Source organism: Rhinoderma darwinii, chromosome 2 (genome assembly GCF_050947455.1).
Source record: "Rhinoderma darwinii isolate aRhiDar2 chromosome 2, aRhiDar2.hap1, whole genome shotgun sequence".
Classification (NCBI taxonomy): domain Eukaryota; kingdom Metazoa; phylum Chordata; class Amphibia; order Anura; family Rhinodermatidae; genus Rhinoderma; species Rhinoderma darwinii.
Window position 1 is genome coordinate 188,041,713 of NC_134688.1, and position 24,899 is coordinate 188,066,611.

Sequence of the window (24,899 nt, forward strand, 5' to 3'; positions counted from 1 at the left end):
GCTTATTATTGTAATGACTTCCATTTGTAAAGGGTACAAATCCAGTTCTAATATTATATTAGGAAAATTATCATATTGCTCACCTAAACCTATTGAATCTGGTTTCAGCTTTTATTACCCATACTCACTGGCCTTCTTGGAGTTTCACTTTATTGTGTGCCGGACTTAGTTGCAAAGTCTAAGCAGAGATGTTGAAATAATACAAACCATCACATATATAACAATATTAAATATATTTTATTGAATAAAAAAATCAGTATAAAAAAACATCAAAATATTGCATAAAAACTGGTAGGAGGATTTGGTGCACAGGACTAGATAATAATAAATGCACTCCTTTCCTAAATAGACTAAATACATCCAAGGGGTGTAACCTTACATATCATTTTTTAGTTGTCCATTTGTCCTCCATAAATAAGTTATTATTCATCTTTTACACTAACAAATGTTGGTTTTACAAAACAAAACAAAAAATTTTCATTATTTAAATACACATGAAAATATACAAATCATATAAAATTATATACCGAATTTATCATTCAGAATAGAAATCCAAAATAATCTGAAATCACATTAGAAACATGCATATGTAAACCATTAAAATGACAATGTATGTATGCAGATTCTGAGGAGTAAAATGACCTTCCTGTTTTCATATTTTTCCTAGATCGCCAGTCAGCGTCTGCCATGGTTGCAGTAACCTCCCTCTGCATTGGCAGCACTAGACGTGTCCTTATGTTGCCCCGTATGCAGAGAGTGGATGGGAACTATCAGACCAGTGACTCAAGAACAGGGCAAAACAATGAGGTGTCTTCTTATGTAATGTTATTATTTCACTTTTTTTTAGCCTATTGAAAGAGGCTCTGTCACCACATTATAAGTGGCCTATCTCCTACATAAGGAGATCGGCGCTGTAATGTAGGTGACAGCAGTGCTTTTTATTTTGAAAAATGATCTATTTTCACCACATTAGGAGTGATTTTAGCTTTATGCTAATTAGTTTCTTAATGCCCAAGTGGGCATTGTACAGAGGAGTGTATGACGCTGACCAATCAGCATCATGCACTTCTCTCCATTCATTTAGACAGCGCATAGTGACACTGGGTTGTTCGCTATGTGCTGTCTTATACTGACATATTAACGTTACTGAAGTGTTTAGACAGTGACTAGACATTCCTTCCAGACAGGACGGGATGTCTATTCACAATCCCTTTACAGCTCTTCTTATGTAGGAGATAGAGCACTTATAATGTGGTGACAGAGCCTCTTTAACTCTTTTCTGATACTCCTAGCAAATCCCCTCCAAGTGTAGTTCTGGTTTGGATCCACATTGTTTAATGAGAACTGCCTAAGTTATCAGTTTCCCTGAAAATCCATCAATAGACTATAGACTGCCATTGATGGATCCAGTCCATAGTTTTATGAGGAGCGTTAGATTATGTTAGCCTCAATAGAAACCAATGAAGCTTCCTGGTAACATTCACCAAATGTACATATTGCCTCTTACACAAATAGGAAGAAGTATAGTAGATGTTTTCTGGTTGCGCCGATATATTCTGCATAACATACATAAACATTGAGAATAAACTGCTTATTATGGCTCAAGGAGAAAGTCAGTGCAAATGAGACCCTAGTACACCATTACACATACTGTATTTAATGGGGATTTTCAATGAGACGTTGCACAAAAATGATGGAGTATGACTTTAACATGATACTGAATGGAAATGGGTCTTGACAAGATATCTTTCGTTTTGAATCCATTGTTTAGTAATCTCTAAATAGAAGACTCCTGCAAGAGAAATCATTGTTTATACAGTTAGACAGGACATAATTGTAAGAAATATAATACAACCATGAATATTAATGCAACAACATAGTTAGGATTGTGTTTAGTTTCTTCCCATTCTACTCCTGTGCGCACCACACACGGGGTAAATATTGCAAAGCCTAAGAGCTGGGCGTGAGTATCGACAAATAGAAGGGCGTCAGGGTCACTTATGGCAGGCGTACATATGCAACGACTGTGGCCTACTAGTGTGGCACTAAAATGCCTTCATATACAGGCCCCTAGAAACCATCTGACAAACAAAGTTACTACATGATGGGAATCATTTACATAGGCAGAATAAATTATTTGGGGTCAAGCTCAGTGCAGTAGTGCTCTCTCAATACCAGATCTGATATTGCAGAATGTAGGCCTAGATTATGAGATTGCACCATGTAATACTCAGCTTGTTATCACAGCACAATGTATAATAACTGGTAGTGAAGAGAGAGTCATACAATGTTAGAATGTGCAGAGGCAGCTTGTAATGTTTTACTCTACACGACTGTACTACAGGAAACTGTATCAGGACAATTGTCTCTTATTCTATTCACGGCTGAAGTCCCTAACAAAGAGTAGAGCTCAAGTGATGCTCCATCAGCACAGTGCTGTGAAACGCATCAGTCTGAGCTGATATCATAATACAGCGAAACTTCCACGGGTCATAGATCAACTACGGTCTATTAAAACCCCTCCAAAAAAACATAAAATATTAATGGCGTAGAATACAATTACAAACAATATGACCGTATAACTTAGTTGTGCACTATACTAACTATAGAGGCTTGTGATGTTGCTATGTTTGCAGCGCAATCAGGGGCGGATTATAATGAATGCAATCTGGGCAAGTGCCCGGGGCCCGAGGCTGGAAGGGGCCCAGTTCACCCCGGTTCTCCTGTAACGGGAGAACCGGAGTGAAGTGGGACCTCTCACCCAATTGTATCCGCATCCTTAGGATGCGGATACCATTGCTTACTGTAGTGCTGTCGAGACAGGGAACTATCCGTTCCCTTCCTCCCATTCGGCGCTTTACTAATGACATAGTCGGCGCGATGATGTCATCACGCCGACTGCGCCATTACGCTGGATGACGCCGTCTTGTCTCCGACCACCCCTGCATTGCTGGAGGAAGGCGCGGGAACGGGGACAGGTGAGAATGTTTTTTTTCTTTCTGGGCAGCGTTGAGGGCAATAACTACAGGGGGCATTATCTACACAATGCATTGTAACTGGCACTATCTACAGGGGACATTATCTACAGAGGGCATTGTGACTGGCGCTATCTACAAGGGGCATTGTAACTGGCACTATCTACAGGTGGAATTATCTACAGATGGCATTGTAACTAGCACTATCTACAGGGGGCATTGTAACCGGCCCCATCTACAAGGGGCAATATCTACAGAGTGCATTGTAACTGGCGCTATCTACCGGGGGCATTTTCTACAGAGGGCATTGTAACTGGCGCTATCTACAGGGGGCAATTTTGTGGTGTTTTACTTTACAGTGTTTGACACAATTTAATTCATGGGCACAATGTATAATACTATTAGATACAAAGGGCGCAGTGTATGGTAGTATTATATTCAGGAGTACAGTGTATAGTACTATTATTTTCAGGGGCGCAGTGTATAGTACTATAATATTCAGGGGCGCAGTATATGGTAGTATTATATTCAGGAGTACAGTGTATAGTACTATTATATTTAGGGGCTCAGTATATGGTAGTATTATATTTAGGGGCACAGTGTATAATACTATTATATTCAGTGGCGCAGTGTATATCACTATTATATTCAGGTGCACAGTGTATGGTACTATTGTATTCAAGGGCATAGTGTATAGTACTATTATATTCAGGGGCATAGTGTATAGTACTATTATATTCAGGAGTACAGTGTATAGTACTATTATATTCAGGGGAACAGTGTATAGTACTAATGTCTTTAGGGGCACAGTGTATAGTACTATTATATTAAGGGGCACAGTGTATAATACTATTATATTCAGGGGCGCAGTGTGTATTACTATTCTATTCAGGGGCACAATGTATGGTACTATTATATTTAGGGGCACAGTGTATGATACTATTATATTTAGAAGCATAGAGTGTGGCATCATGAGAATTTTATTTTCATTTATAGGTGCGGAAATGTTGGAAAAGTGAGGAGCTGAAGAAATCTGAGCTGCAAACTGCAGAAATGGGTCGTGCCCGGGAGAAGTCGTCATAGAGGTCTGGACCGGATGGAGAAGAAAAGAGAAAAAGAACGAAAAAGAATATGAGACATCATCTGTGAATCACTCAATCTAAATGTTTATTCTCCCTGTGACTGATCAGTACTGTAGTCGCATAACCTAACCATTGTTCAGGCTATACTGGGAGCTGTAGTTTTATGTCATACAAATTTATACAGCAGGGGTTAAACTGAATTTGCAAATGATCGCTGTACTGAACTGTATTTGTTCTGGTGCTGTATATATGTACTGAGCTCAGTTCTGGTGCTGTATATATGTACTGAGCTTTGTTCTGGTGCTGTATTTATGTACTGAGCTTGGTTCTGGAGTTATATATATTTACTGAGCTTTGTTCTGGCACTGTATTTATGTACTGAGCTTAGTTCTGGTGTTGCATATATGTACTGAGCTTGGTTGTGCCACTGTATTTATGTACTAAGCTTGGTTCTGGTCCAGTATATATGTACTGAGGTTGGTTCTGGGGCTGTATATATGTACTGAGCTTGGTTCTGGGTCTGTATATTTGTACTGAGCTTGGTTCTGGGGCTGTATATATGTACTGAGCTTGGTTCTCGTACTGTATTTATGTACGGAGGTTGGTTCTGGGGCTGTATATATTTACCTTCTCTTAAGGTAAAAGTAGATCTTAAAATCTACTTTTACCTTAGGAGAAGGTAAATATATACAGTAAAAACTAAACCCAAAAAACCATGGAGAAATCTCAGTTTTTTCCAATTCACCCATTATATGGTACTTTAAATGGTGCCAATAAAAACAACACATTCTTCTGCAAAAAAAATAATCCTTCACAACCCACTCCATTGACTAAAACATGAAAAAGTTATAAAGCTCCTGACCACTTTAGTTTCTCAAAGTATTCTGCTTTTACAGCTAATTCAAAACCATGCCAGATCTGTGTCCGCCTAAACAGAAATCTGCAAATATATACAGTACATCGTCTTCAAAGTTCTGTCTTCAGAGTTGGGGGGGGGGGGGGCAGACCTGAAAAAGTGCCCGGGGCCCATGGTACCCTTAATCCGCCTCTGGCCACAATACACCGTTGTTTCAGTATGTCCCTGACCAATTGTGAGATGAAGATACAGCTTGATATTTATCTTGATCATGTCACTGCCTGGGTGACATTGTGGCAGTTGTTGCGTTGTGTATGTGTGTTTCCTGTGTTATCATTGGTTATTTGATCTACCTTTTCATTATATAAGGACACATTTTAGCTTCTGCAGTGTTAGGGTATGTTCACATGTAGTGTTTTCAGGCGTATTTCGGGGTATTTACGCCTCGAAAAATCGCCTGAAAAAACGGAAGCAGAACGCCTACAAACATCTGCCCATTGATTTCAATGGGAAATAGGGCATTCTGTTCCGACGGGGCATTTTTTTACGCCTCGTTTTCCAAAAACGGCACGTAAAAAGATGCCCGCGAAAAAGAAGTGCATGTAACTTCTTGGGCAGTTTTTGGAGCAGTTTTTCATTGACTCTATAGAAAAACAGCTCCAAAAACTGCTCCGTATTGTCAGACGTTTTTAATTTTGTGTGTGCACATACCCTTACATTATGCAATATTTGGTTACTTGCTCTTTACAGTTATACGGCGCATCTATTAATGAATGGAGCAGTCTTGTTCTGTATAACGGTGGTCTACATAAATTCATAATTTGTAAAGCTGTATATACATTTATCTGTATATGTCTTGGCAAAAAACGGATTGGATCCCTTTAAAGGAAAGAAGGAAGACTTTCATGCTTTCTTCTGAGGAGATATAATTCCGTTTTTGGCAAGAAATAGTCCTCACCAGAAGTGTGAATTCAGAATAAACACCTGCATTCTAGAGTCTGAAGTAAAGGCAGATTTCTTTGTGTAAAAAAAGACGTTTTCCTAGTAGCCAAGGAAGATAAATGACAGGATGAGTCACTCAGTATTACCCTATACACCGCCCAAGGAATTAACAACCAAAAAAACACTTTTCTCTAAAAAACCATTGTTCTTAGTGTCATGAGTTGCTCAGCAGGGCACCATTTCCTCTCTTTAACAAGACAGATACTGAAAATGTGGTTTTGGGGAAAGTAAAGGCCCTTCTACACAGGCAGATCCCTGCCTGGTAACGAGAGCCGATCAACGACACTGACGTGTCGATATGCGCTCGTCTTCTCCATTTACATGGAGCAATGATCATGGCTATATGGGGGCGAACGATTGCTTATATATTGCCGTTTGTCCCCATACAGTTTGCCTATGGCAGCACATCCCCTATTTACATGGGGAGATGTGCTAGCGACAAATGATCATTTTTATGGTGGCATAAAATATCTGATCAGCCGACAAACGAGCGTTTGCCTGTTAGTCGGCTGATCGCTGCCATGATTACACGTGCCGATGACCATGTGTAAAAAGACTTAAAGGGAAGGTGTCATGATTTTTTATTTTTTTCTTATAATATTATTTTTAGTATGATATAAAAATATATTTTATTTATTTGTGTTCTTGTGTTCTACTTATTTTTTTTCTTACTTTTACTTCTCTATGGGGGCTGCCATTTTTTTTCATCTCTGTATGTGTCGATTAACGACACATACAGAGATGGAATACGGCACCTACATCCCCATAGAGATTGCGAACGGGAGCCGTTCCATTCACTGCAGCGTACACCGTCTGTGTGGGAACGGCGCATGCGCCGCTCCCACACAGACCAAAACTAAGCTCGTTAGCAGAGCGAAATCCGGCGCCATTTTCATGTGGACTGGAAGCTGCTGCCGGACAATCAGATGACGACTTCCGGCCGCGGCTTCCGGCCATATGTTCAAGGAAGCGAAGACGCAAGGAATAGGAGCGGAGGCGGCAGCGGCGGCAGGAGCAGGTAAGTTATGCTTGTGTATGTGATGCGTGTATTATGTTCGTGTATGTTCATGTTATACTGTCTGATTAGCACTGTATCTAATCCTCCTGCACTGTGCATTCGCTCAGAAAATGGCGGCACACAGTGTAGGGGGTTTGAAGATTCAACCCCCTCCTACTTCTGGCACTAGCCAGAATAAGGGAGGGGGGATTGTGTGAGGACACTAGAGCGAGTGTGTCTACCCCAAATTTGCAACATAAAGCAATGAGGTTGCTTTACCACATTGACCATGCTGCAATTTTGGGAACTGCTCCCTCTAGTGACCAGCACATGGAAATGCTATAAATTAGAATCTAATTTATAATATTTCCTGACTTGTGAAAAAAATTAAAACAATGTTAGTGACCACCAATACGCCCTTTCACGGCGGCCACTAATGTTTTTTATTCTGATGCATTAGCCTTTTTACAGCGCTGCATCAGAATAAATAAACAGAGCAGACAGCTGTCAAATCTCACTGCTCTCGGCTGCCAGAGGTAGTTGAGGGCTGGGGGCGTCCCTGTTCGAACGTGTGAGATCGATATAAATATCGATCTCACCCGTTTAACCCCTCAGATTCGGCGCTCAATAGCGTGCGCAGCATCTGAGTGGTTTCGGAGAGAGGGAGCTCCCTCTCATCCCACCGACACCTGATGATGAGATCACCGAGTGTCTATGTCTCCGATGGCAACCGGGGGCCTAATAAAGGCCCCCAGGTCTGCCTGTAGTGAATGCCTGCTAGGTCATGCCGGAGGCATGTCCTAGCAGATGCCTGTCCATTTTAAACGGACAGGCAGTAATACATTGCAATACAAAAGTATTACAGTGTATTATAATAGCGATCGGATGACCGCATATTAAAGTCCCCTAGTGGGAATAGTAAAAAAGTGAAAAAAAATTTTTAAGTTAATAAAAAAAAAAAAGTGAAAAAAAATGAAAAACCCACTTTTTCCCTTTACAAACTGCTTTACTATTGAAAAAAACAAAATTAAGTAAAAAAGTTACGCATATTTGGTATTGCCACGTCCGTAACGACCCCGACTATAAAGCTATTACATTATTTAACCTGCACGGTGAACGGTGTAAAAAATTAAATAAAAAACTATGGAAAAATTGCTGTTTTCTGTGAATCCTGACTTAAAAAAAATTTGATAAAAAAGTCGCATCTACTCCAAAATGGTACCAATAAAAACTACAAGTCTTCCTGCAAAAAAAAGCCCTCATACAACTGCATCGGCGGAACAATAAAAGATTTATTGCTCTTCAAATATGGAGACACATAAACAAATAATTTTGAAAAAAAAGCGTTTTTACTGTGTAAAAGTAGTAAAACATACAAAATCTATACAAATTTGGTATTGTAACAACCCGCTGAATAAAGTTATTGTGTTATTTATACCACACGGTAAACGGCGTAGATTTAGGACGCGAAAAAGAGTGGCAATATTTCTGTTTTTTTTCTATTCCCCCCCCAAAAAAGTTAATAAAAGTTAATCAATAAACAATATGTACCTCAAAATGGTGCTATTAAAAAGTACAACTTGTCCCGCAAAAAACAAGGCCTATTACAGCTATGTCGATGCAAAAATAAAAAGGTTATAGCTCTTGGAATGCGACGATGGAAAAATGTAAAAAATACCTTGGTCATTAAGGTTTAAAATAGGCTGGTCATTAAGGAGTTAAATAATAATTGTTTAACTAAAAAAATAATAAAATTCTAGTGACACATTCCCTTTAAGACTCTTTTCATCACAGACTACTATTAATAAGGTTACCACAAAAAAAGAAAAGACACCTTTTTCAGCGCTTTCATGGCTCTTTTTTTTGGTGGCGTTTATATTTTGTGTCATATTATAGAGGTGTTTTCCATGCATTTGTGAAGTCCTATAGAGAACCCTTTAAAAAAATGACATACCTAGAGCATGTTGTGTCTTAGGCTGCGTTAACACAGGCGTTCGGCATTCTGTTGTTCTGCTCCATCAGAGGAGCAGAACAGGAGAAAAAACGGAAGCTCCGGTTCCGTTGCACAGTGGACACTGCCAATGAAACCCATTAACTTTAATGGGTTCCATCGTGTTTTCGACAGTATGTTCAAGGTTTTACCGGTAACAATAGCGCAGGTAGAGCATCCAACACAGATGTGAACGAGGCTTAAGAAAAAGAAGAGGCCATGGACCCAAAAAAACAGTACAAAAACACCACAAACCAAAACCCTGTATATGTAGGCTTTCTCATAGTTTGCTATAGACTTTAAAGTACCTGGGTGCAGCCAATTACTTCATATTGATGGAATAATGCTAGATACGTTTCAGAGGTATCTTTGCTCCTTCCTCGGTAGCTAGCTATTGAGGAAGGAGCAAAGATAGCTCCTAAACGCGTCTAGCATTATTCCAACAATATCCAGACATTGGTTGCACCACTAATATTGCATGTATGTAAGCACATAACCATTTTAGTTTCTTTGTATACTGATACCGTACCTAAGGCACGGATCCTTTGAATATAAATATTGGCACCAACAATCAGGATCCACCATATACTGGGACTCAGATGTAGATCTAACCAACTTGCTATTTCCAGCTCAACAGGTGTACACCAACGGACAAACCGTGGCACCAAAGGTACCAGTACGCCTTGAAAACGAGATGGTGCATGTGTGAATCAAGTGTTCAGTTAGTAACCTGGTGTTTCATCACAGCCAGTGTACATCCACAGACGAATATGGGAACATGCGGAGATTGGTGAGTGCTTTTAGGCCAGGATCACACACACAGTTCTAATGCAGTTTTTGTGGCAGTTTTTTTGAGCCAAAGCCAGAAGTGGATCCAAAAGGAAGGAAAGGTATAAAGAAAAGATTGATGCATCTCCTTTCTATTGTGTCCACTTCTGTGTTTGGCCTAAAAAACTGAGCCAAAATCTGCCACAAACACTGAATAAAAACTGTGCATGTGATCCTGGCCTTAATCAATTTAGCATTTAACACCACAGCTTGCCGAGCAAGTTTCAAATGGACTCAGTTTGTAATGTGTTGTAATGTATCGAAACTGAGTTACATCTACACAAAGTCAAACATATTGGAATTGCTGAGACTGTTACCTTATGATTTTTATGTTCATATAGTTAGTGTTGAATATCATCTCCACCTACAGAAACAACGTTGGCTGTCCAAATCTATGGTGACGTATTCTAGACAGACATTGTTACTACCATTAGCTATATAAGAGCCTATTTTAACCACAAGGGTCCTGTGGCAGGCTATTACTATAATTGTATTCCCCCGAATAAGATATTTTTATCACAACTGTTTGCTACTACAATTTATATTGGCCATAACTAACTACAATATCATTATTCCTCTATGAATCTGTAGTTTTTATATTTTTTATATTTTGTTTATTTTTGCATCCATGCATAGAGTATAACACTTTAGAGTATTGGTTTTACCTGTATTCATTGTTGTGAACACCAAGCATATTATTCGCTAAACATATAAGAGTCGCTTATTTCTATGTAAAAAAAAAAAAAAGTTATTCTGACCATTAGTACCCTGACAGTAGCCAAAAGGACACTCTTTTGGCTTTGGTCAGGTGAATAGGGGCCTATGGCTATATTCTGCATATGCGCCGGAAGCTCAAACATAGCTTAAACATTATTTGTGAATCTAGCCAATAGAGATCTGAAGTGGCTCTCAACTTTTACATATTGTGAATGACCTTTACTTCAACTGGCCATAGACAGATAATGTCTGTCTGAAAGTAGCAATCACACCTTTCGTCCCAGGCAAAGATGACTGGCCCATGGATTTCAAACAGTACATTACAATGTACAGTATGGAGTCCTCAGAAAGAAAATCATGTATAAAATAAATAAATAAACATATATGACATGCTGTGGATTTGAAATTTCTGAGCAATATGTGAACAGGGTTTGTGACACCTCTTTCACTTACAATGTATTGTATTTTGTTGTGAATTGTTGGTGCAGGTTCCGCACTGAAAATCCTCAACACGTATGCAACATGTTTTTGTGATATGAGCATTTTCTTTACTACTTCTAAAAATATTTCACAGAGTAAATCCACGTAAAATGTTCAATAACCTTTCAGATCCCCTGCAGGGCAAAGGCTATGATGTCACTATGGATGACATGTAATCACTACAACTAGTGGTTGCCTGCTGCAGTCACATGGCTTGGAAAAATCATAATTGCCTTGCGATGACAGCAGAACAGGGTTGGTTACACTGGTATTGGTGGCGTGGGAACACAACAGTGGCACCAACTGATATACAAGTATATTCAAGTTTTGGGCATTTTGAGTAGTTGGAAATTGTAATTTCCAGAGTTGATTTTTAATATCTGCTGCTTGCCCTTGGAAATAGACTGTAGTTTATCTCATAGTCAGTCTATTCCCCCCCCAAAAAAGTTAATAAAAGTTAATCAATAAACAATATGTACCTCAAAATGGTGCTATTAAAAAGTACAACTTGTCCCGCAAAAAACAAGGCCTATTACAGCTATGTCGATGCAAAAATAAAAAGGTTATAGCTCTTGGAATGCGACGATGGAAAAATGTAAAAAATACCTTGGTCATTAAGGTTTAAAATAGGCTGGTCATTAAGGGGTTAAATAATAATTGTTTAACTAAAAAAATAATAAACTTCTAGTGACACATTCCCTTTAAGACTCTTTTCATCACAGACTACTATTAATAAGGTTACCACAAAAAAAGAAAAGACACCTTTTTCAGCGCTTTCATGGCTCTTTTTTTTGGTGGCGTTTATATTTTGTGTCATATTATAGAGGTGTTTTCCATGCATTTGTGAAGTCCTATAGAGAACCCTTTAAAAAAATGACATACCTAGAGCATGTTGTGTCTTAGGCTGCGTTAACACAGGCGTTCGGCATTCTGTTGTTCTGCTCCATCAGAGGAGCAGAACAGGAGAAAAAACGGAAGCTCCGGTTCCGTTGCACAGTGGACACTGCCAATGAAACCCATTAACTTTAATGGGTTCCATCGTGTTTTCGACAGTATGTTCAAGGTTTTACCGGTAACAATAGCGCAGGTAGAGCATCCAACACAGATGTGAACGAGGCTTAAGAAAAAGAAGAGGCCATGGACCCAAAAAAACAGTACAAAAACACCACAAACCAAAACCCTGTATATGTAGGCTTTCTCATAGTTTGCTATAGACTTTAAAGTACCTGGGTGCAGCCAATTACTTCATATTGATGGAATAATGCTAGATACGTTTCAGAGGTATCTTTGCTCCTTCCTCGGTAGCTAGCTATTGAGGAAGGAGCAAAGATAGCTCCTAAACGCGTCTACCATTATTCCAACAATATCCAGACATTGGTTGCACCACTAATATTGCATGTATGTAAGCACATAACCATTTTAGTTTCTTTGTATACTGATACCGTACCTAAGGCACGGATCCTTTGAATATAAATATTGGCACCAACAATCAGGATCCACCATATACTGGGACTCAGATGTAGATCTAACCAACTTGCTATTTCCAGCTCAACAGGTGTACACCAACGGACAAACCGTGGCACCAAAGGTACCAGTACGCCTTGAAAACGAGATGGTGCATGTGTGAATCAAGTGTTCAGTTAGTAACCTGGTGTTTCATCACAGCCAGTGTACATCCACAGACGAATATGGGAACATGCGGAGATTGGTGAGTGCTTTTAGGCCAGGATCACACACACAGTTCTAATGCAGTTTTTGTGGCAGTTTTTTTGAGCCAAAGCCAGAAGTGGATCCAAAAGGAAGGAAAGGTATAAAGAAAAGATTGATGCATCTCCTTTCTATTGTGTCCACTTCTGTGTTTGGCCTAAAAAACTGAGCCAAAATCTGCCACAAACACTGAATAAAAACTGTGCATGTGATCCTGGCCTTAATCAATTTAGCATTTAACACCACAGCTTGCCGAGCAAGTTTCAAATGGACTCAGTTTGTAATGTGTTGTAATGTATCGAAACTGAGTTACATCTACACAAAGTCAAACATATTGGAATTGCTGAGACTGTTACCTTATGATTTTTATGTTCATATAGTTAGTGTTGAATATCATCTCCACCTACAGAAACAACGTTGGCTGTCCAAATCTATGGTGACATATTCTAGACAGACATTGTTACTACCATTAGCTATATAAGAGCCTATTTTAACCACAAGGGTCCTGTGGCAGGCTATTACTATAATTGTATTCCCCTGAATAAGATATTTTTATCACAACTGTTTGCTACTACAATTTATATTGGCCATAACTAACTACAATATCATTATTCCTCTATGAATCTGTAGTTTTTATATTTTTTATATTTTGTTTATTTTTGCATCCATGCATAGAGTATAACACTTTAGAGTATTGGTTTTACCTGTATTCATTGTTGTGAACACCAAGCATATTATTCGCTAAACATATAAGAGTCGCTTATTTCTATGTAAAAAAAAAAAAAAGTTATTCTGACCATTAGTACCCTGACAGTAGCCAAAAGGACACTCTTTTGGCTTTGGTCAGGTGAATAGGGGCCTATGGCTATATTCTGCATATGCGCCGGAAGCTCAAACATAGCTTAAACATTATTTGTGAATCTAGCCAATAGAGATCTGAAGTGGCTCTCAACTTTTACATATTGTGAATGACCTTTACTTCAACTGGCCATAGACAGATAATGTCTGTCTGAAAGTAGCAATCACACCTTTCGTCCCAGGCAAAGATGACTGGCCCATGGATTTCAAACAGTACATTACAATGTACAGTATGGAGTCCTCAGAAAGAAAATCATGTATAAAATAAATAAATAAACATATATGACATGCTGTGGATTTGAAATTCCTGAGCAATATGTGAACAGGGTTTGTGACACCTCTTTCACTTACAATGTATTGTATTTTGTTGTGAATTGTTGGTGCAGGTTCCGCACTGAAAATCCTCAACACGTATGCAACATGTTTTTGTGATATGAGCATTTTCTTTACTACTTCTAAAAATATTTCACAGAGTAAATCCACGTAAAATGTTCAATAACCTTTCAGATCCCCTGCAGGGCAAAGGCTATGATGTCACTATGGATGACATGTAATCACTACAACTAGTGGTTGCCTGCTGCAGTCACATGGCTTGGAAAAATCATAATTGCCTTGCGATGACAGCAGAACAGGGTGGGGTACACTGGTATTGGTGGCGTGGGAACACAACAGTGGCACCAACTGATATACAAGTATATTCAAGTTTTGGGCATTTTGAGTAGTTGGAAATTGTAATTTCCATAGTTGATTTTTAATATCTGCTGCTTGCCCTTGGAAATAGACTGTAGTTTATCTCATAGTCAGTCGTGCTACCCAACAGCTTAGGCTCTGTTTACACTGGTGTCATAGGTTCTGGTTTTACAGGAGCAATGGTGAATATGATGGATCCAATTTACTTATAATTGGTCTTTCAGATGTCCATTTATTTTTAAAGGGTCAGTATCATTTCATTTTTTTTCGAAATTTGAGCTCCATCTTGGCAGATCTATTAGTATATAATATGTTATATTGATCAATTTTGGCTTTGAAAACAGTAAATCTACCTCCCTATCCCCTGTTGTTAACCATTATTCCTCCAGTAAACAAATTGCCTGCTGACTGTTGTTATGTGAAATCCGTATACCGTACTCTTTTCTGTGTATACAGGTTTCTTCCGGTCCCCTGCAGCGTGCAGGCTTCTGCTGTCCAAACCAAAATACTCATCAGGTCTAAGCAGTCAGTGACGTGCGCGTTCCCGAGTCTGGCCGCAATGTATTGTGGGAACTGAGGGCAATGGCAACAGTTCACATTGTACTGGCAGATGCTTCTGTGTGATCCCACCCCATCAGCAACACAGATTTTGCACATTACAGACGGCGCCAGGACAGGCGCAAAATCAACTAAACCGGGAGTTGCAGATTACAGACAGAGTCAAGATTTATTTCGGGAACATTGTGGCACAATTCTTGGTTCACTTTTTATTTTTTTGTTATAGGACAGGTACACTTTAAGCTATTCTGGTAGACCAAAGGAAACCTGAAGAACTGTAAATAGAGCTTTAGCTATTTTTGTGTATCTGCTATATGAAATCTCACAATTCATTGTGTTTAAATAGAAAATAAATAAATAATTACTACGACTGAAAATCAGTAAGGCCCTGTTCATGTTTTTGCTCTCTGTCGGTCGTAAACGCTTGAATATTAAAAAAAGGTATTCAAACGTATTCCTCGTGTAATCATTGACTTTAATGGGCCAAATATACTCAACGATTATACTTTTGAGTAGGTTTGATCGCCTTTACGTCGGCTTATGCTTTTTTTTGAGGACAGAAAAGCGTAACTTACCACGCTACTCTGCCCTCCAAAGAATAGGTATACTCAATATGTACAGGTGTTTTTTTTACATCATAGTCAATAGGTAACGTATGCAAACGTAACGCATTACGTGTATGCATTTTACATATATATGCAAAAAAAAAGTATACACTAAACATACATGGACTTAAAACGTGATGTAAACAGGGCCTTAAAGTGGAATTCCCACCTTGGACAGTTATGGCATATTCACAGAATATGCCATAAATGTCTGATAGATGCAGGTCCCACCTCTGAGATCCACACGTGGTGGCCGGGAGTACAGAAACAGCCCAGCTTGCTGAGATATGCTGTTTACGTAACTCCCATAGAAGTGAATGGGAGTTATAGAAACAGCAGCATGTCAATTTTGTCAAGGATCAGTTGTGGAATTTCACTGCCGATTTCACCTTTTGCAATGCATAGGGTGAAATTCACACCAAAATTTTGATATCTGCAATGGAAAAAGTATGCAGGAATATTAATAGTAGAAGAACAATTTAAAGAAACATTTTCATTATGTATATCGCACTCACTCTTTGTCTACTTTTGTACTCACCTGTCCATGGACTTTTCAGGAGACCTGGAATGGCGCTCAGGAGAACGGAAGGAACGTTCTGGTGAAAGTCTGGATGGACTTGGCGTTCTCCTGAAGGTTGAGGTTGCCTGGAAATTCTGGCGCCTGAGCTCCTTGACAGCAAACTCTCTATAGATAAGTAATCATACAGAACAGTATGAGGGGAATATATCAACCTTTCTTTACAAGTTTTCTTGTGTAAAAAAGTGCAAAAGGGCCAAAAGGTCGCCCTTTGTGGGGCTAATTGTGACTTTTGGACTTTTTATGCCACTCTTGCCACTATTGTGGAAAGGGGGCATGACTTCGGCCAAAAAGGGTGGGGACACAACAGCCCAACACATTTATTATAATTTACGCCAGAAAACTGTGGTACATTATAGTGGAAATAGATGTCACTCTATGGGGCGTAACAAAGGTAGAGGCCGTGCTAAGCCTAGTACCTTGCCCCCCAATCAGATGACCCCCCTACCCCCCCAGCGGACAATTAAAGAGGCTCTGTCACCAGATTTTCCAACCCCTATCTCCTATTGCAGCAGATCGGCGCTGCAATGTAGATAAGAGTAACTTTTTTTTTTTTTTTTTTTAAAACAAGCATTTTTGGCCAAGTTATGACCATTTTTATATTTATGCAAATGAGGCTTTCTAAAGTACAACTGGGCGTGTTTAAAGTAAAAGTACAACTGGGCGTGTATTGTGTGTGTACATCTGGGCGTTTTTACTTCTTTTACTAGCTGGGCGTTGTGAATGGGAGTGCATGATGCTGACGAATCAGCATCATCCACTTCTCTTCGTTAACACCCAGCTTCTGGCAGTGCACAGACACAGCGTGTTCTCGAGAGATCACGCTGTGACGTCACTCACTTCCTGCCCCAGGTCCTGCATCGTGTCGGACGAGCGAGGACACTTCGGCACCAGAGGCTACAGTTGATTCTGCAGCAGCATCAGCGTTTGCAGGTAAGTAGCTACATCGACTTACCTGCAAACGCTGATGCTGCTGCAGAATCAAATGTAGCCTCTGGTGCCGATGTGTCCTCGCTCGTCCGACACGATGCAGGACCTGGGGCAGGAAGTGAGTGACGTCACAGCGTTGTGATCTCTCGAGAACACGCTGTGTCTGTGCACTGCCAGAAGCTGGGTGTTAACGAAGAGAAGTGGATGATGCTGATTCGTCAGCATCATGCACTCCCATTCACAATGCCCAGCTAGTAAAAGAAGAAAAAACGCCCAGATGTACGCACATAATACACGCCCAGTTGTACTTTTACTTTAAACACGCCCAGTTGTACGTTAGAAAGCCTCATTTGCATAAATATAAAAATGGTCATAACGTGGCCAAAAATGCTCGTTTTTAAAAAAAAACACGTTACTCTTATCTACATTGCAGCGCCGATCTGCTGCAATAGGAGATAGGGGTTGCAAAATCTGGTGACAGCCTCTTTAAATAAAAAAAAAATGACTGCTCACCTCACCGCTTCTCTACTTCCCTCTGGATCCCCTCAGCATGATGTGGCTCATACAATGTATTGACACTGGGCAGCGTCAGGACGTTGTATGCGACGCAGCACTGATGACATTGAGTGTCGCATTGCATATAAGGCCATGTAAAAAACTAGAAAAATACAGGCACCACTGAATGGATAATTTACAAAAAATGGGGTGCCACAAATGTGCATAGAAGCATACATTATCAAAGTAAATAGAGAAGCACATTATAATCCAGTGCACACCCGATATAGCAGAGTCAAATTTGTATTATTTTGATGCAAAAGCAGATAAAAACATCCAAAACCAGACAAGGAACTGGTCCATGTGCAATATGTCACAAGACCAACTGCAGAGGACTATAGAGTATAAACGGCCCAAATATACCTCTCTCATATGTAAAGACAAATAACAAATATACATAAATATAAACAGGCAAATAGCATGATGATGCAAGTAGCTGTGTATGACACTATGGGAACCACACAGAAAGCTGAAAATGCAAGTAAGCATAGACAATGCGCTGCTTGGCGTCAGGACCTTGTATGAGTCGTGCTGCAATGCTGAGGTGACCAGGAGCGATTAGCTGAGTATGTTTTTTATATTTTATGGCCGATGGGGGGAAACAGGTGGGGTTTGGCTGTGGTTGTTGCGCCACACGTCTATTCGAAATATGCGACACATTTATTAAGAGGCGCTCGCCTCTTAATAAATATGTTGCATCTTACTCCAGTGAATTGGTTATTAGGACTGGTGTATGAAACGCCAGTCTTAATAAATCTGCCCCTATATGTTTTATACATAGCGTAGACTGGCATGTGACACAAGCACATTTTGCCTTTCTGAGTGCCAGGAAGGGAAGTGTCGGCTTATTACAGTCAACCACCTAGTTATGTCTAAAAAAAGAACTGGGAAACCAGGGGCGATATAACTTATTGAAGGCAAGATAGCGGCCAACACTCCAGGCTAAACGGAAAATGTTATTTTGCCTAGAGTGTGTCTTTGACATGGATTTGTGAGCTGACCTTAACTTTAATATGTGAGTAATGCATAGGAGAGACGGGGGCACTCAGCAGCATTTTGTACAGTACTTTAGAGGAAACGGCCCTGGGCAAAATGCATGTTCTGATATTTTTACCAGTGCAATGAAAAATTCTGATGTGGTTTTCCAAGAAGGAATAGGATTCACATCAATGAAGCTGTTCCATGTACATATAGACATGCCTTTCAAATCGTTCTGTTGATAGTTGCCTTTTTGTAATTTCAAGCTCGGCCTCTTGTTGAGCTATCTTGTTTCTTAGTTGTCCTGCTTCCCGGCTCTGAGTTCCTCTGCACAAAAGAAGCAAAAGTTGCAAAGAAAATGAGCTGCTGTCACTGAATGGAAACAATTCTTGTGTACATCGAGAGGCTGAAAACCTTTACAGACCTAATACTTTTCACAGCTATATATTTGCTAAAATTGTATCTAGTCTATGTAATTGTGGTTCACAAATGCAAATAAGGCTCTGTTCACATCACATTATTTAAACCTGTTTAGGCCCCTATTCACCAAATGAAGGCCAAAGAGTGTCTTTTTGGGCTGTGTGCTCCCAATGTATACCTCCAAAGTTCCTCCCAATGTATACCTCCAAAGATCCTCCCAATGTATACCTCCGAAGTTCCTCCCAATGTATGCCTTTGACTTATTGCTCTGACGTGATGTGAACAGAGCCTAAACCAGGGGTCGTCAATCTTGGTGAGGCAGAGATCTACTATATTCATACAGAAGGTTCCCAAGATCTCCTGTTAAATAAATGCCTTTTTTCACACATAACAAAGCAGCCCTGTTTAGGCCATATACTACTTAGACAGAATGCTATATTCACATGATGAGTTGGACTTTTTACATACATACATACATACATACATACATACATACATACATACATACATACTCCAATCACATTGTAAGTCTGCAAAACTTTTCCTTAAAAAAATATTCAAGAATTAATTACATTTATGTTAAACAGGAGTTTGGGGATGACGATATAGACACAACTGTGAGAGTTGTTACTACCTACCAATCCTCCATATTAATCCTTACGAAGTTAATAGTGCTTACATCAAAACTAGACTGACCGGTTTATTACAGTGTAATTGAGATTATGTTATCTTTGTCGTAGGCTTCTATTTGTAGTGTTTTGCATCTGTATCTCTTTAGCAAAGTATCGTATATGCAAATGTTGATCTACTGTTAGCACTCCGTGTATAGCAGAATGGGTATAGTTCTCAGTTTTATAAGCTAGACTACAGATTTTATGTATCTGATCTCCATTGCAAACATTATCAGCTACGATGAGCATTTACTTACAGTTTGCTCTCTGCCAACATTAGCCTATCTCCAAGAAGCTGAAGCTCTGAGTCAAGTTCCTGGACTTGCACTTGAGATTGAAATTCTTTGTCTTGGTTTGATACTAAAAGGGCTTCCAGGTTCTTCACAGAGACTCTATCACTGGCTAGCTGTTTTCTCAGGAGTTCTATCTCTGAGTGAGAGGATTCCAGTTCTTGCTGCAGCTGAACAAGACAAAAAACAAAAACAGGCATCAGAATTGACAGTATATTGCTTATTTCAGACAGCGTTCATGTTCTTGTTCACTGTTATGTTGGTTTACTATGATCATCATTATTATAAGTAACTTTTATTGTTACTTATTTTTCTTTGAACATTGAGGTATGTGCATAAAACTGTTGCAGGTCCTATTTTTTTTTTATAGAGGTCAGGGGGCGCCATAGCAAAGATAATAAGCTAAACCCCTTTCAGGTTCTGCTTGGACAATAAAAGACATCTAATTACCTGCAACAGGAGGCCTTGGTGGCCCCCACCTCCTTTTCATGCATGTTTGCTAATATTGTAGCACCTGTGGAGACTACATTCTAAAGGCCCTTTTGCACGGACCAATAATCGGGCACTCATTTTTATGGTCCATATTGGCCAGAGTAAAAGAACCCTAGGCCCAGTGCTCCTTTAAAACGATCACCGGTGCTGACGATCAGTGAACAAAGAGAGCCCCCTTCTTTGTAAATCTGCTGTCAGATTCAAAATTCTGTCAAAAGATGAGAATGCCAGCAATAATGAAGGTACCCTTTAATAGATTTCACACAAGAAGATTATATGTCCAAGTTATATTAGGTGGGATACTCCTTAGCCTGTTGAACCTGGCATATTAATATATTAAAAGTTTCTAAGTTCGTCTTATGACAGTTTACTGCTAATTTGCAAATAAATAAAGATAACACTAGAATGGCAATTATATTATGTTTTTTTGTAACATACCATTTCTACATCTTGTACTTTGGCACAGAGTTGGCGATTTATCATTTCTTTCCCAGAATCTAGTTTAACGCAAAGTTCCCTTGTAGATGCCAGGTCACTGAGGACTGATGATTTCTCTGCTTTAACCTGACGCAGCTCTTCTTCCATCCTTGCAACTGATTTGCTCAAAGAGCCTATCTGAGATTTATAAGACTGCTCTGAGGTAATATGCTAAAATCCAATATAAAAAAATAAAGATGAATTAGAAGCCTACAATAGTCTGCAAGGCTGTAAGTATTGTTTCATGCAAATCACATGTCACATGCAACTTCTTTATTATTCCCTATAGGAAAAAAAATATCACAATTACTGGAAAAAAAATCGCCAATTATTGCAAAAAATCCACACATGTTGAACATTTTGGCAGTACTCGTATGTTGCATGCGAGTAGTCTGCAAACACCCATTATACAAAGGGTCTAATGCTAGGTTCACAAGTCGTTAAAATGGCGCGGTTTTGCAGAAATCACGGCAATAAGAATGCATTTTCATGTCAACGTGAAAACCCAACCATAAAAGTAGTGCAGGTAACAAGGTGTGTTTCCCATGGCAATCAGGCAATTATTTTTATTTTCTGACCTGTACTTTAGAAATAAATAGTACTATCTGATTGGTTGCTATAGGAAAAATCTTCACTTTCAGTCTGCACTACTTTTTATAAATGAGACCCATTATTGACTCTCCACCTCTTATATAACTACAAGTTCTAGCATGGGCAGTCAGAGGTCCTTTCACTATTTACTCTAGCACACACTAGTCAGGATAGAACCCGGAGTTAAAGGGAACCTGTCACGTTGGACATGTAGTCCGATCTGCAGCATGCATGTTGTAGAGCAGGAGGAGCTGAGCAGATTGATATATAGTTTTGTGGGAAACGATTCAGTAGAACTTGCAATTTATTTATCTAAACCTCTGCTCATGCTGAGCTTAGGAGTCTAGTGGGTGGCCCTACACTGTGATTAACAGATATCATTGCATGCACACTTTTACAGGGAAGTCTGTCAATCATTGAGTAGGACCTCCCACTGGACGCCTAAGCTCGGAACGAGCTGAGGTTTAGATCAATAAATTACAAGTTCTACCTAATCTTTTCTCACGTAACTAAATATCAGTCTGCTCAGCATCTCCTGCTTTATAACAGGATGCCTGCTGATTTTTCAACATGACAGGTTCCCATTAAAATTTTGCTATAAGTATGTACTTACACAGTAGCTGGAATTGGTGCTTTCTCTAGATTATCTATTAAGAGTCTTTTAAGATGGTATCATCTTGGGTACTAATTGCCCTCTTGCCCCAGGCAAACTTCTCCCTTCTCCCACATTTTCTTACCCCTTTGGTTAAAAATGTTGTTACTTTCCCAGTAATATAACTTAACCATCTTTATTTGAAGTCTTACGTGTTCAGACTCTAATTCTAAGGAATCAACTCTCTCTTTAAGTCTTCGGCGCTCTGACTCTGCACCAAGAAGGTCAAGCTTTACAGAATTAAAATCTTTCTCCAGGTGGTGAAATTTATCTTCCCAAATTTCTACCTGAGATGAGGACTTGCGATAATTTTCAAGGAGGTCGCGATTTTCTTTTTCCTGTAAATGAAGAAACAATTTTCAAAATAATAGTTTGCAAGCAAAGATACTTTTTACATGCGTTCATGACCAACTATAAGAAAATATTCTAGAAAAAGTTAAAAAAGGTTGTCCGGTGAAATAAAATTGATGGCCTATCCTCAGGATAAACCATCAATACCTGATCGATGGGGGTCCGACTTGTTTGAAGGGGCTGCCGCTTCCCCTTAATTTTTTTACAGATAGAGTGGGCAATTGCCTTTTGAATTAGTAAACAATAATGAAAAAAGTCACATATGGTGTGCACCACCAATTGTATATAACAAATTAAGAAAATATTCGTGGTAATATGTTTCTTATTCTCCAATGTAGCCTCTGAGTCTGCTTCATGATCCTTGTCACCGGCCAACAGGTAAGGTGCACACCCTGTCACAAGCCGTGTATGTGGGTTATTTAAACTCACAGGCTTTTGCACTCACCTCTCTCAACGTCTGCCGTTCACACCGGTTCCGTGAAGTCAGGTTGACGGCATCAATACTTACCGTCCTGGTTCCTGTTGTGTGCATCTCACACTGCGCAACTCCACTCTTACAGCGTGAGCCGCGAGCCCGCTGGGTCCTATCGCGATCTCTTCCATTCGTGTCTTTACCTGTGTCCGAACGCGGACGACGCTGTTGCGTGGTATGCATCACACCACTACCCGGTGGGGCCTCTCCACTGCTGGGCTTTGTACAGCCCGGTGAAGAGACTGTGGCTGCATGTCAGGCACTTGATGTACATTTATTAGAGACATATTATTATCAATGGAATAGCGATGTCTAGTTACAGTGTATACACTACTGAATTATCAGTGTGGTCTAATTCACAGATTACAGTTCTACTAGACAGCGTTCAGATCACTGCGCAGCCACTTTGGTACAAGAGTACATTCAAATTGTTGCCTATAGGCACAGGCTCATGTTATACTCGGATGTGTAATCCATAGTGCAGAAATAGGGGACATCTGCACTTTCAAGGCTATACTACATTGGACTTTTTTAATCCATTTATTAATTTAAAAAAAAATAATACATTTCATCCTCATCAGTCACATCCTTTTTCCACTCTCCTTCCCTTAATCTTTTTACCCAGCTGCATACTGTACAATGCCGACACATTCGTAAAGGCGGAGCACAGTATTACAGCTTCCTCTCATTCACTTGACTATTTTATTTCACTGGACAACCCCTTTAAGTTTCACTTTAAGAAAATAAACTCTTATATAACAAAAAAATTGTTAAACACTAATGGAATGTAGAAATGTTTAAACATCACAAGATGAAAATACTACTCAGTTCCAGATACTATATATTATTCCATAGGGTATAACCCCAGATCATGCTATGTAGTCGCAGACACTACATACTATACATCCCCAGATATGTACAATAGTTTAAAGATCCAGATGTGAAAAGATATAGCCCTGTATATACCATATATCATACAGACCCAGATTTTAGAATTTGTGATACAGCCCAATTCACCTATTATGACGATCCAGGTACTACACACACAATCAATACTCATAAGTACCATATATGCCTAGGTATATCCCAAATACTATGTAGTGGTATATGGAGCATTCCTTTCAAAACAGAAAAAGCTATAAACTTACTTTGGAAGCTACTGAATTTTCTAGTCGTGTAGCATCTGTCCTAGCACCTTGGAGTTTTAACTTCACATCCTGAAGCTCATTTTGAAAGTCTTTGAGTTTATGAGTTAATGTCTAGAAACAAAAGCAAGATTAAACAATACATTACAGGGATTTGTGTACACGTTTACTCCTTTCCCTCTAAAATAAAAAGAAATCATTGAGTTTCTGTCTTTTTTCAATTTAATAAAAATACTTATCAAACATATATATCTGGGAAATTGGAGATTAATTGCTACCTAGCAATCCCAAACACCATGTCAAATAATTTTATAAGACATAAATGTCTTACGGTGAATGTCAAACTGTTGTACCCAATGAAAAATTCACTAGTCTATGGGAGGAACAGAAACAGGGACGTAGCTAAATGGGGTGCAATGGTAGCAGTGGCACCCTGGCCCTGGTGCCATAGGGGCTCAAAGGCTCCTCTGTCACATAGGAAGACACCTTTATCGTAAATGACACATGGTAATTGTGTTTATTATGTGAAATCCCCTTTAAATGCATGAATAGAAAGTTTAAGAGGACAACTTAAAGGGGTTTTCCCATGAGAGACATTTATGACGTATCCATACGATATTTCATAAATGTCAGATAAATGCGGGTCCCACCTCTGGGACCCGCACCTTTCCCCAGAACGGGGCCCCCTAAACCCCGTTCTGCTGCTGTGTTGCGGCTGAATCTGGTGAATTCTGACCATTAAAAAGGTTATATGGTCGTGAGTTTACGAAAACAGCATAGATCGCTGATCTATGCTGCTTTCGTAAGCCCCATAGAACTGAATGGTGGTTACGAAAACAGTGTAGCTCGCATGCTACACTGCTTCCGTAACTGACATTCACTACTATGGGAGTTACTGAAACAGCTAGAATGGGGTTTAGGGGGCCCCGTTCTAGAGATAGGTGCGGATCCCA

The 24,899-nt window shown here is 39.5% G+C and overlaps 1 protein-coding gene across 3 annotated transcripts in view; it reads right to left on the reverse strand.

Annotated features, from left to right (window-relative positions):
- Positions 1–1,641: 1,641 nt before the first annotated feature.
- TSGA10 (testis specific 10) overlaps positions 1,642–24,899 on the reverse strand; it is a 104,298-nt gene continuing 81,040 nt past the window's right edge. For all 3 annotated transcript variants that reach the window (XM_075852622.1, XM_075852621.1, XM_075852623.1), the window contains 7 exons: positions 23,950–24,060; positions 22,131–22,316; positions 20,697–20,906; positions 19,734–19,936; positions 18,608–18,712; positions 15,884–16,030; positions 1,642–1,792 (listed from right to left, as the gene is read on the reverse strand). In XM_075852622.1, the coding sequence (XP_075708737.1) occupies positions 1,768–1,792; positions 15,884–16,030; positions 18,608–18,712; positions 19,734–19,936; positions 20,697–20,906; positions 22,131–22,316; positions 23,950–24,060 (987 nt within the window). In that variant the 3' untranslated portion in view covers positions 1,642–1,767. The remainder of the gene's footprint in view (positions 1,793–15,883; positions 16,031–18,607; positions 18,713–19,733; positions 19,937–20,696; positions 20,907–22,130; positions 22,317–23,949; positions 24,061–24,899) is intronic.